Consider the following 13623-nt stretch of genomic DNA (forward strand, 5'->3'; position numbering starts at 1 on the left):
CTAGCCTCTTGATGCCTCCATTTCCTCATCTGTAAAACAGGAATATCCTTAGTTCACAGGATTATTGCAGTGATGAAATATATCAATACAAGTAAAATATTCAGCACGCCGCCTGGTACAGGGTAAGCATTCAATAAATGTTAATCTATATTTACTGTTATTTCTCTTTTTTTTTTTGTAGAATTGTGCTCAAGAACCATGTTCCCCTATGACTACATTATAAAGAAAAAAAAAATGAAGCAACTTTGTATTATACAACCTAAGGCTAATGTACTTAAAAACCAAGAGCTTTTAAGGGAACTGAAGGCTTAACCACCTTTCACGTAAACTTTCAGTAAGAAATGCAAAAAGGAGGTTAAAAATGAGGCAGTTTAGTGGTGGTACAGGTTTCCTCTGCTATCTGAAAGCAGAGCTTTCCTTTCATAAGCCAAAATGGGGTAACACAAAGAATCAATTATCATTAATTTACATGGAAATTTTCTTAAGCATCATTCAAGACCCCCCCCAAATAACCTACCAAATAACACATAAAACCTAAAATAACACTAATATATAGTAAAAGCAATGCCACTCTTGCTGCTCTAGGTGGTTGCTGACTGTAATGGCTCACTGCAAAACAAATGCTGAATGCTATTTTCACTTTCACGTTTTCTCATTAAGACGTCCTTTTCAGACTTCCTTCAGTTAGTGAAGACAGGTACATCTAATGTAGATCTTTTGCAAAAGCGAAGTGGCATAATGTGAACTTTCGAAAAGTGGGGAATACCTGTATTTCTCTTTATCTTTCTTGGCCAGCTCCTAAGGTGTTTCAATGAAATAGCAAATCAATAAGCACTCTCGCTACAGAACTGTACTTCCAAGCTGCAAGCTGATACGGATCTTTAAAAGGGCTTAAATCCTAATAGAAACAAGTCAGTTTGTTGAAAGATATTTTTATTCTACAAGGATTGGTGCAAACCTACAGAACCAATATCAGTTCAGAGCAAGTTTTCTCTTCAAAAGTAAATGAAAGACCTCTTTGAATTATTTATATATTAATTTAATTCTTGAAAACAATAGTCATAGGGTCTGCTTTGTCCTAGTTAATGATCAATATTACACATTTACAAACTGAAGAAAAAATGGATAGTACAGAGATTTAAATGAAATCTTCCAAAGAATAAAATTGCTCTTCGGTCCATTGTATTTTCAAAGCTGATTATCATGAAGCCAGAATTAAAGTTATGAACCATAAACCGTTTCTTTTAATAGAAAAAAGAATGTTTAGAGTATTAGCAAAGTAATATCTTCTAATGTATCTTCACACAGTTGAAATTTTAGTATAAACTTGTATATCAAGTCCCTTTCCATTATTTATTCTACTTTAAAAATATATACATCTAATGGTGTTTAAATATGTATTCTGAGCCATCTGTTTAAACATAAACATTCAGGAAATTCAAACTGCTGTAGCAAGTTATGAAAGGATTAAAGAAAAAAAACGAGCTACAAATTATATAGAAGAGGAAGAAAAAAGTTTACTTAACACTTATGTCTGGACAGATATGTATTTTCTAAATTATATATACATACCCAGTTGAGTATAGACAGCCATCCATCAAACATTAACCAATTACATACAAACTAGACTAAGCCTGTACTATTTTCTACAATAGGAACAGCAGATATTTCGAACATTTTAGTATCAATAGTTTCATCAAAAGTTATTTGTAGTAATAGTCTAATATTATGAAGTTTTGATAGGCACAGATGAAATAACTGCATTATCTATGCCAAACTCGGCACACTGATACCTGACTCTGCTTAATTATAGTCTAAGAATCTGAATACAATAGAGCAGACAGGTAACCAAAAAGGACATTTAATACACACCCACGCTTATGAATCACATCAACATTAGTGTTGAAAAATTTCAAATCTAAAATAGAGGGACACTTATAAAGCTGCAGGACAACTCCAAAGTAAGAATCCACATAGATAAATCTGCAATCTTAAACTTCAGTTCTTAATCCTTGATATAGTTTAAGGATTAGCTATTTGGTCTTCAAAAATTTTAGAATTTAAGGGTTAAAAACATGTTTATCCCTTGCTACACTGTAGCATTTGAAACTAGCCAGCATGACAACTTGAATTCCTTTCGCTTTCATGCAGTAGAAAATATATGCATTTTAATACAGCTTAGAGTTGAGTTAACTTCTATTTCTAGTCAGTAGTGCTAAGTGACTAGAATTAGTATCCCATCAGTATTTTATGGTACCACATAAGAAAGTCTCTACAATGAGTCTTGTTCAGCACTTATCACTTCTGGGTGAAGGAGATAGGCATGGCAAAAAGCAGTTGCAAATTTTTTTTTAAATGGCAGAAAAGCTTTAACCACCTATACAATTTGCATCATCTCGTATTCTACTCTAGAATACCTGGAATAAAATCTTATTTCAATCAGCTTAATCTACGCAAATTATAAAATACAAACACAGTCTAAACCCTATAGTGTACAGAATATGCACTATTTAATATTCATTAAACGCAGTACAGTCAATGAAGATTATCAAATAAAAAACACATATAGCATTCTAAATTTTTAAATTATAGGACTGCTAAGCAGAGACTGTACAAATTACATGTACAAGACAAAGAGACAGAGAGACAGAAAGAAAGACAGAAAGAAAGAAGGAAGGAAGGAGGGAAGGAAGGAAGGAAAAACTAATTTTTCAGTGTATCACACCAATCAGGATAAAATGTATGGCACTTTTACGATACTAATATTACAACTGTCATTTTAAGTTGGGAATGTACTCAGACGTTAAAGCCACATAAGGGCAAGAACCAGCCAATAAAATGTTAAAATGAAACAGATCACCTTTTTTCTTTATAAAAGCACTGAAAATGTAGTGTGTGCAGATAACTCACTAAAAATTTTCTCATTTGCCCCTCCACTATAAGACATAGTAGTGACTGTAATTATTCTTAATTATTTTATCATGACAATCTGATTTTTAAGGCCCATATAAACTCTATGATGTTACTGAAACACACTATTTTGTGTGGAAGAATGTCTTTAAGAAAAAAAGAACATATCTGGTTATAAATCATAGAATAAACTGCCTCCCTGCCAAAATCTGACATTTTCCAAGCTAGTGATAAATAAATTATACCATGATGTATCGATTTAAAATTATATCAATATCAACAAACATTTCTATTGTAGATTCTTCCCCCATAAAAATTAAACAGTGCAGAATAGGGCGTGGACTGCAGTTAATCACATATGCATTTCTGAAAAACAAATCCTTATTTACTATAAACAATCAAAAGGCAATTTTCTTCCTCCACAACACATGTAGACATTAAATCAAAGGTTTTTAAAGTATCCACTACCTATAAGAAAAGTACTTTTAAATGGCTAAATCAAAATACCAAAGTTTAGTGTGCAAAGAGTAGATATAAACAACAAAGAGCAGATCATTGGTGTTGAATATTTAACATGAATAGCCCAAAATAAGTTCCAAAGTTTTTATACCTTTACAAATAAAAAAAGGTGTCCTTTCCACTGTTTGGGTTTATGCATTGTACATAACCCCCTAACAAGTATATGAATAAGGTTTTGAAAATGTTGCCAATATCAAGTTCTTCAGTACCTAAAATTAATTAATTAGAAGACAGCAATATTATATTTGCAATAGTGCATCAATTCTCAAAACGTAGTTATGATCCAACACGAGTTGTGGTGGTTCTTTTATCTGAGAAAAAGCTTTTCAGAAGAAATACCTGCCCTATGCTAACCACCAGAAGGATGAGGGCTTCTCCTACTGACCAATAGGCCACTCTTGTGTTTAGATCCTCTGCGCGGCTTCGGCCTTGAGCTTCTCTCAAACGGAAATGAGTCTGATAGTCGATGACAGACTTCAGAGCTTCGTGAATTGAAACACAGGCAGATTCCATCTAAAGAGAAATATTTCCAATGAGTAAGTTTAATACTTTCTGTACAATCCTTCTAAAAAGCATACTCATCTTTTCTTTCAATTTGATCTTCATTCCTCATTTGATGAACATTCTATTAAACTGGCACTCATTCATTCACTCATTATGCCAGTGGTCCTAGCAGTGCAACCTTTATACTCATTCACACTAGGACAACCAGTAAGGCTAGAGATCCCAAGAAGCAGTCGCTTTCTCCAAACTAGAAGGTCACACCCATGGCATCTGTACATTGGCATATGGAACACTAAGCTAACAGTAGCGGAAATACTTATCAGTTAAGGTTGGTGATTATAGAATTTCAAACTCAGAGTCCTCAAAAAGGAAGGATTAGGAGGAAGAGAAGAGCAGATCAGTAAATCTGACCAATAATAAGACTATAAATCGAAGTCCAAATATATACAAAAATAGACCAAATATGGCATAAAAATAGATTGAATTAGTCAAAAGTATTTTAACTAAAAAAGAATTGGATCTGAAAATAAATGTTTTTTTCTTACATTTACCAATTTGCTAAGTAAGTCTTTTTTCCTTCATGCCAGTCAACTAAACCAATACATGTGTTCTCAATGGGATATAAATTTGTTTCACTGTGTAATCAGTTTATCAGCCTTCATCTGATGACACTTTACCTCTTTATAATTATACCATCTGACTTAGAAGGGTTAAATGTCTAATTTTTTACATACAAAGCTTAACATTTTTATACTGCTGAAAATAACGCTGGTGATGAAATACATGCTTTATTATTCTATTATACTTAGATTACATCACATGCCAAGTATTAAGAATTTTAAAAACAATGTGAGTGTGCCTTCATTTTAGTTAAAAAATTTTTTAAAAATTTAGTTAAGAGATTCAGACATTAGGAAATAATTCAAACATTTAATAAAATTATACCAAAGTATAAAAGGAATTATTATAAAAATATTCCATTAAAGGTACTTTTAAAACGTATGAGAAATTATGAGATCTATAAATTGAATTTACCTATTAGAATTACTCAAACATTTTTGCTATTCTTGCTTTATTTAGGCCCCGGGAATGAAATTAAGGGATTACTTGCATGAACTCAATACAATTTTTGAGATGGTATTGTTTCCCTTTTTTTCTTTGTACTTTTAAAGTGGAAATGTTTATACATATTCAAAAGTATATAGACTAGTACAATGAACCTCCATGTGAATAATTATTAATATATGGCTGATCCTGTTCCAACTATTTCTTCCATCTATTTTCTTCCCCATGCCTCAATTATTTTAAAGCAAATCCCAGATGTTTTATCACTTCAGCTATACTTTTATACTCTGTATTTATTTCTGAAAGGTAATGCTTAAAAAAATATAACCCCAATAGCATTATAATGATAAAACAATTAAAAATAGTTCCTTAAAGTTACCGAACATAAAGTTAGTGTTCAAATTTCTTCACGTCTCAAAAGCAGTTTACAAATCATAATCAAAACAAGGTCAACACAATCATTTGGCTGATATGTCTTTTAAGTCTTCTTTAATCTTTAAGTTTCTCTTCCTTCTTTTTTTCCCATCTACTTGTTAAAGAAATTGGGGCCTCTATCCTATAGCATTTCCCACTTCCTGGATTTTGCTGATTGCGCCCACGGTATTCTTCTACCCTTAGTATTTCTTATAAACTGGAAGTTGGAGCTAGAGATTTGATGGGAGTCAGGTGTAATGTTCTGAGTGGAACTACCTCATAGGCAATGTCACGTACTTCATTATCGCCTGTTATCAGAAGACACATAATGTCTACTTATCGCTCCATTTGTGAATGATGATTAGATTTGGGGGATAGCAGGCTGACCTATCCATTATAAAGCTTTTCATCAGTCTTTCACCTAATAGTTTTAGCACTTAGTGGTGATCACTGCCTACTCTAGACCCATCACTTTACTCATGGTTAAAACATGGTTATTTATTAAAACTCTATCATTTATTCTACATTTACTAGATGGCAACTTTCAATTTCAAAATGCGAACAACTGCTTTACGGGAATTTCTATTGTATGAGAGACTTATCTGCTTTTTGAAAAAAAAATAAAACCGAGAAAGAATAAAAAAAGTGGTATGAATAAAGGAGGTTAAGTGGTATTAATTGCTTTATAACCATTTTAACCATTGCTTTATAACCATTTATAAATGCTTCATAACCATTATAACCATTAATTGCTTTATAACCCTTATAACTCATTTCTTAAATTAATCTACTTAGGTTTTAAGAGAAAGCTACCTCCTTATACAAATTAAAATTCATGAAGGTTAAATTATAAACAATGGCCCTAAAGAAAATCGTTTTTACAAAGCAATGTGCTGTTTCATACAGGATGCTAAAATAAAGAGAACATTTCTAGAAATGAGCATTTAAATATATATTGTTAAAGCCCAAAGTTTATGAATTAGGCTCTTACACATTCTTAAAAACATCCTCTATCATCATGTGACTAAGAGACTAACTGGAACCTGGGAACAATGAAATATCATTTTAAGGTTTTAACAAGTAGGTGTTAAATAATTCATTTGAATACCTAAATATCTTTTGGATATAATCTACGCTCAGGCTGTATTTGAACTAGAACTAAAATAGCCCTTCTCATCACCTGAGCAGTATCTGTTCACTGACTTTTTCTTTCATTTTCTCTCATTAAGCTCTTCTTCAAAGTAAAACTCAATTTAGCTTCTATTTTTATTAGATGATTTACCATTAATCTTTTAACATTTTATCTTAAGTTACAACAAAAGTTATTTAACAAAAGCTTGAGTAACATAATTACCAGTATAAAGTCATCTTGTAGTATATTTATATATTAAAGCATCTTGTGGGGTGTGTATATATGTGTATATACATATAACAAGTTACATCAATATACCTAGTTACACCAATTTGCTAAATTATGGTAGTAACATTCCTCCATGAATTACAAAAAATGTTTCAGAATGCTAAAGCACTGTTTAGACTTCCTAAATTTCCTTTGCTATTGATGTTTCTACCTAAGCGATCCTCCTATTTTAATGCTTCTTTATTTTCTTTATACTAAAAAGTTCATAAAATCCTTTAACGCTAGTCTTCAATGAAAAGTCTGAAGTTCTCCGCGAAATGCCTGATTCACTAAAAGAATTAAGACATCTTAAATATTGTGTAAAAGTCTCAAAATTCTGTGTTCATAGATGAATTGATGCATATTAAATTATACTTTTTCTCCCTTTATACACACCAACATTATATTATTGAATTTGTGTTTACCTGGGTAAGAGCACTGACTCGGTTCTCACTAGGAAACAAAGGTGGGTCTTCTCCAACTTGAAAATCAAAGTATACGGTTTTATGTGTGAAAGTGGAAAATTCATTGCTGAAGCAAAATTTGTATGTCCCATTTCTAGAAGCTGTGAAGGTAAAACTATCATATTGTTTCTTCATCTCTTTGTATAACACATTACCATCAGGATCTTCTAATCGACAATCTACATCATAGTGACCTCCAGTAATCACCTATAAAGAAAAAAAAAAATGAAGAGATCATTTTGACTAACAAATTTTAGAAATTAATCAGATTTGTTAAAATGACAATAAGGTTGTAGGCTAAGGGTTTTACTGCTATGGACAATTTTGCTTTTTTTGATTTCCACCAGTGGATGGAACTTGGCAGATTTCAGTTTAACCAAAGCTTTATAAAAAATGAACAAATTTCCTCATGACAGGCGAAAGGGAACTAGCAAACTAGCCAGACAACTATTCTAATTAATGTAGGTTTCTTATATGACTTCTCCCAACAACACTACAAGAGGGAATTTTCCTTCCTCTGACAAACTGAGAAACTGAGTTAAGATAAGCAACCTACCCAACATTACTCATCTAGTAAGAGAGGCAGAACTTGAACTCCGAAGTCATACTCTTTACTCTCAAGCTCAGTGTTACATATTTCCCTTCCCCAAATTTTCTCACCTAGTTGTCTATTTGTACCATCCAAGCACACACATGAATAATATAGTGAAGTAGTAAAGAAGGTCAGTCCTTAGCATAAGAATACTTCATTATAGAACTAAACTCATTTTACTGCCAAATTACAAATAGGTTGTGCTTAAATTCTTTTATAGGTAAGATGGAATTTAATACATACTTTGTTTTGAACTACACTATCAATTGAATAGACTTGTGGGCTGTTCTAAGAGTATTATCATTTACAAACTTGTTTCCAAAAGAAACATAAACAATGAAATGACATCGTTTATACAGTAATGATTAAAGCAAAAACAAAATAAGACACGAAAACAAAAACAAAAAAATCTTTTATCTGGAAAGTGTATGTTTAAGAGCAAGCATATTGAAAGGAAAGCCAGTGGCAGTTGAAATGTTTCTAAAGAGGATTCTGGAGCTATTTTCAAGGGCTTACGCTTATTAGTGACAACTTGGGCCACTTGGGTTGTACAAATGACAAGAGGAGGGAGACTTTCCTGAAGTAACTAAATAAGCATAAGAGAGAAAAGGTAAAAAGGATTAAAGAGGAGAAAGTCCCCTTATACGAGAAAGAAGTGAGTGGAAGGAAAGAGGGAGAGGAGACAGGAGAATCTACTTGAGAAAAAAGTGATGAGGAAGAGATACTGGGTTTCATGGATCCCCAATCCCAACAAATGTGAGTAGCACCAGCCTGTATTTTCAAGCCTGAACACTCTTGGTTAGCCTATTAACAATTCTAGATCTGTAGAACACAGAGATCAAACTTTGGACTTGAAAGAAGGATCAGTTACTTATGTGACCTTCTTTCACTTAAGAGATATGATAAATAATTGAACTATGTTATAAGATCATTTTGATAATTAAATGAAAATTATGCACTTATGAAATTATAAAAATATGTAAATATTAATAGGTATTTTGACATAAAAATGTCTTATCAATTGGGCCTCTACTCTCCCCTCAAAAGTCAACAACTTTTCTTCCCCCTGTGAAAATAATGACTTCATTATGATATACCCAATTCTTTGTACTGACCATTGTACTCTGAATAATCAAATACATACATACAAACTGAACAGCATCAGAAATGATAATCATGTCACTTTTCTTCCATCAAATTGTAAAACAAGTAATCTCATTTCAGATAAAAGTTCCCCTTTACAACCTGTCTGGTAATGTAAGATAGAAACTGGGAATCACCCCAAAGAAAGAGTCTCTACCTGTCCGGTTAATCACAGAAATCTCTTGATGTTACTGCTTTTCAAAAGTTCATCCCATCTCTTCCATTCCTAATCCACAATCCAGACAAGACTATTACCACAACTTCCTAAAAGGTCTTCCTACAAACCCAATCTCTCCTCCCTCTAACCAAGAGTTTCTGAACCTGGTAAGGTAATTTTGGGCTGCGTAATTCTTCATTGTAGGGGACTGTGTTGCCCTGTGCATTCTAGCATGTTTAGCAGCATCTCTGGTCTCTATCTACTCGATGCCAGTAGCACCTCTCTCTGTACATTTTCCTAAGGAGGTGGACCTTTCGATAATCCCGTTTTGGTAATCCCCTTTTGATTTCCCAAACAGAAAAATCCAAACCGGTTAACAATGGCAAACTACTCACCTGTACCTCCTCAAGGTAGCCTGAGCACCTCTTTTATACCTTTTCTCATTCTGTGTTCCAAAAATACCAACTGCCAGATGTCTTTGTTTCACACCTGTACTAACAGTAGCAAGTTAAAGGTTTGTTTGCTAAATAATAACACTTACAAATCTAGTTTATCACAGGAAAATACAATATAAAAACATCACAGCCAAAAGTTGTCTTACATAAGAGGTTAGGAAAGGTTAGGTCTTGGCTCCTTTGTCCTCTCTCTGTGAGGGCTGTGGCCAGACACAATACTGTCTCAGTTCACCAAGTATATAAAGGAACACTTTGGAACCAGGGAGCCCCGAAGAGTCTTAGCTGGGTTTTTTATATATTCCTGGTCACATAAGCCTATTCCTGCTATGTAATCAGTCTTAATACCAAGCCTTTGAGGGGTCTCACAGAGACCAGGTGTAAATCATCAATCTCCCTGTTAACAATGCTGAAAAACTGGTAGAAACTTCCCCTATAGTCCTGAGACTCAGTTACAAAGCAACACTATTAATGCACTGCAGTGCCAGCTCAGGCTAATTTCAGGCCTGCTAGAATTAGGTTTTACAAACATTACATACTTGCCTAGGATGTCCTTTCTCCCTCTACTATCTTGTAGAATAGCTCCTATTTATCCTTCTAGACTCAGAGCAAACATCAGCCCCATCAGGTAAACTTCTGATGATCCTTCCCCCTCAGCCAGCACTATCTATACTGAGGGGAACCAATGATTTGCCACCCCTCGAAATGTGCCTTTTGGAATAATTTTTAAGCTGGTTATTAAGAAACAAAAGACTCAAAGAATTTGTTACCTCTCTAGATTTTTTCTTGCCTAAAGAGATTTAGAAAAACCTGCTTTAGAAAAGGAACTTTAGCATAATCTTAGCATATTCACTTTAGCACATATGAGACAGACAGAAATCTAGCAAAGCTTGTTTCCTGCCCTCTCCCCCATTATTTCCAGGCTGCCTAGAAGGAATTTGTTTGCCATGTGTTCTGCTCTTTCTCTGCTACCTATGAATTGCCTATTTTCCTTTAGAAATTTCAGACCCCTGTCTCTGCCTTCTCTTTTGTCCATCATGGCATTTAATCTTCAACTGCCCAATTCAGGTCTCATATCTATGATATCCCTGGCATGTACATCTGTAATAAACTTCGTACATTTTCTCCTGTTAATCTGCCTCTATGAATTTGATTAGCCCACCTAGAACTTAGAAGATGGGAAGTTATTTTTTTATGCCCCTACAATACCTAGTGTGTACTTAATATTTTACTACTATGTGTGTCTATGCAAGCTCCCTGAAGTTAACATCAGTCTTTCTTTTGAGAAATAGCATAACAAAGTAGTTAAGAATTTAACCTAGATCTGCATACCGATTCTGCTACTTGCTGTTTTATGACACTTTATATTACAATTCCTGTTATCTTTTTTTTTGTCCCCTGGTCCTAATCCATGAAGTTAAGCAAGCCTAAGGGTCATTCTTAGCCTTTCCTCCCTCACTCACTAAAGTCAAATCATTACCAAGTTCTGTTGATTTCACTTTCTAAGTTTTCTCCAATCCTTTCACTTTTCTCCTTCCTCACTGTTAATACCCTAGTCTAAGCCTGAACCACTACAATAGCCTCCTAATCAGTCTGTATACAGAGTCTGTAATACCTTCTTTATCTGCACAAGTTAATATCCATACAGCTACCAAAAATATTTGGATTGTTTTAGTGCACCGCTCAGAACCCTCTGATAGTTTCCTACACTATTAGGAAAAACTAAAATCCTTAACAGGGTCAGCAAAGCACTACATGATTTGACTCCTGCCGACATTCCCCTCAACGCTCCAGTCTGGCTTATTTCCAAATACATAGGACCTCTCTACGGTTTTCAAATTGCCAGTCACTCTAACCACAGGGACCTTGTAAAGGCTATTCCCTCTTCTCCCTTACCAAAGTATCTACAACTCGTTCTTTATAGTTCAACTTAAAATCACTTCCTAAAGGAAGCCTTCACAGACCCCAAAGACCAGATCGTATATACACTATTTTCAGCTCTTATGGCACAATTCTGATGAATGAGCAGGCACTGATTGGGAAGGAAATCAAAAGTGATGACAGTGACCCTCTGTTTTGATCCCTCTGTATCATCAGCACCAAACACTCAACAACTACTCAAATACGCTGCATAAATCTACCAAAAATAAAATAAAAACAGAACAAAAACTGTTCTAAGAAGCTTAAACTACGTTTTGTCAAATAAAATTTCATTCATATACATATATATGTGTGTATATATAATCCCCAGGTGAGAAGGGGCCTCTCATTTATCGCAGCAATTCTTTCTACGACACCTTTGGCAGATGGTAATTCGGCTTCGAATGATCCTCTTCCGATGATAGAGACCGCACTAACCAAGAGTCCTAACATCAATGGAAAAACTAAAAAGCATTGGAGTTAGATATTGGCAGCACCTCAAATCTGATTAAAGTGGAGGTGTGGATTAGAGAGTGAGGGACTGACACTGGGCACTATAAAACAGGAATAGTTTAAAAAGAGAATTTTTAAGAAAGAAAGTTCAATGGCCTAGAGAACGGAAGGAAGAGACACAGTTACCGGAAGCATTTCTGGAATTCATATATCTTAATATCTGGTCTTAAATGTCTCTCGCCCGAGGTTTAGAACATGAAAGCCAAAATGCTCTTTATAAACTATCTAGAGGCGATTCTTGAATCAGCCAAAGAATGGAAAAACAAGGCCAGAAGGGGGGGGCCCCAGCAAGTTACAGCTCGGAATCTGTAACCGCGAACTTGGGCCCCGAGACTGCCAGAGCCTGTATAGTACCTGGAACTCGAGGGTGCACTTGGTGCCTTGCGTGATGTCCTCGTAGAAACACTGCTTGGCATTGTCAGGCAGCTCGAAAGTGATCTCAGAGGCGCTGCTGGGTCCCGGCACCAGCAGCAGCAGCGCGAGCAGCCTGCAGCCCCAACGGCCCACAGCGGCCGCCCAGCGCTGCGCGGACCCCAGCCGCAGCATCCCTAGGCGGAGGCGGCGGTGGCCTCCACGGAGCTGTAGGTAGACGCGGGGTCAGGTCTGCGCGGACTCACTGTGCGCGGAAGGCCTCGGCCCCGACCGCTCCGCGAATTTGCACGGCAGAGTTGCTCCAAACCTCGGACAGAAACCGGATGAGCAGCGAACTGCTGGTAGCAGGAAAGGGGTGCTAGATGACCCGGGCCTACAGTCGGAAACAACCTGAGAAGGAGAGATTAAAACCAGCAGAGAACAAGCGGAAAAGGCCTGAGGTGGCCGGAAGTGGCCGGAAGTGGGGGCGATGCTTGGGCGAAAGGGGCGGGGCCTGAGGCACCTGCTCCAGCGACCCGGATGTACTCTCCCCCGGTCTAGGGGAGAGGCGTTGGAGTGTGTACGTGGACGCTCGCGAGACGTCGGGTTGGCCTCCATATCCTGGGACGAGGGGCGGAGCTAGAAGTGTCGGGCGGGTAGGGCGGGGCCAGAAGGGGTGTGGCCGACGGGTGGCTTCGCTGACCATCTGTCGGTGGGAGCTATGCCATCTCTGCTGAGCAGGCTGGTGTTTCTGTGAGAACTGAGCGCTAAGGGAGCTCTGAGGGAGTGAAAAAGAACTCGTTTTGCCCTTGGGAGCTAACCACCGATAGTAGAGTGCTTTGCTATTTGCAGAGTTTCTTCAAATAATATATTTGTTGGCGTGGGGCGGGGTGCTGATAGCACTTTAGCAAGGAGCACGAAACCTGGAACCACCAGATTGCAGGAGTTCTAAACCCTACTCTGCTACTTACTTACTAGCTGTATGACTTCGGGTCAGTTGTTTGACCTCTCTGCTTCAGTCTTTGCATCAGTAAAATGTGGGTAATAATAGTACCTAACTCAGAATTATGACATGGCTTCAATTTTTGGAAAAAAGTATCTAGAAGAATGATTGTCATATAGTAAGCACTAGATAAGATTTTGTTAAATAAAAATAAACACCCAATGAGTACTCCTTATCATCTGGCACTATGCTCAGCTCATTACATTTATTATGTCTC

At 36.1% G+C, this 13623-nt stretch overlaps 1 protein-coding gene across 1 annotated transcript; it reads right to left on the bottom strand.

Moving 5' to 3' along the window:
• Positions 1–225: 225 nt before the first annotated feature.
• TMED7 (transmembrane p24 trafficking protein 7) lies at positions 226–12897 on the bottom strand. The gene is made up of 3 exons (XM_039848490.1): positions 12407–12897; positions 7237–7482; positions 226–3942 (listed from the first exon to the last, which is right to left on the bottom strand). The coding sequence occupies exons 1-3, from the start codon at positions 12596–12598 to the stop codon at positions 3706–3708; spliced, it is 675 nt and encodes a 224-aa protein (XP_039704424.1). The 5' UTR covers positions 12599–12897; the 3' UTR covers positions 226–3705.
• Positions 12898–13623: the final 726 nt, after the last annotated feature.

This window comes from Pteropus medius, unplaced genomic scaffold, assembly GCF_902729225.1.
Source record: "Pteropus medius unplaced genomic scaffold, Ma_sr-lr_union100, whole genome shotgun sequence".
Classification (NCBI taxonomy): domain Eukaryota; kingdom Metazoa; phylum Chordata; class Mammalia; order Chiroptera; family Pteropodidae; genus Pteropus; species Pteropus medius.

Excerpts from the sequence above, each read along its gene's own strand:
- TMED7 (XM_039848490.1), bottom strand. The coding sequence starts at position 12,598 with ATGCTGCGGCTGGGGTCCGCGCAGCGCTGGGCGGCCGCTGTGGGCCGT. Across the intron at positions 7,483-12,406 it reads AGTGCACCCTCGAGTTCCAG|GTGATTACTGGAGGTCACTA; the intron begins GTACTATACAGG and ends TTTTCTTTATAG. Across the intron at positions 3,943-7,236 it reads GAGTCAGTGCTCTTACCCAG|ATGGAATCTGCCTGTGTTTC; the intron begins GTAAACACAAAT and ends ATTTCTCTTTAG.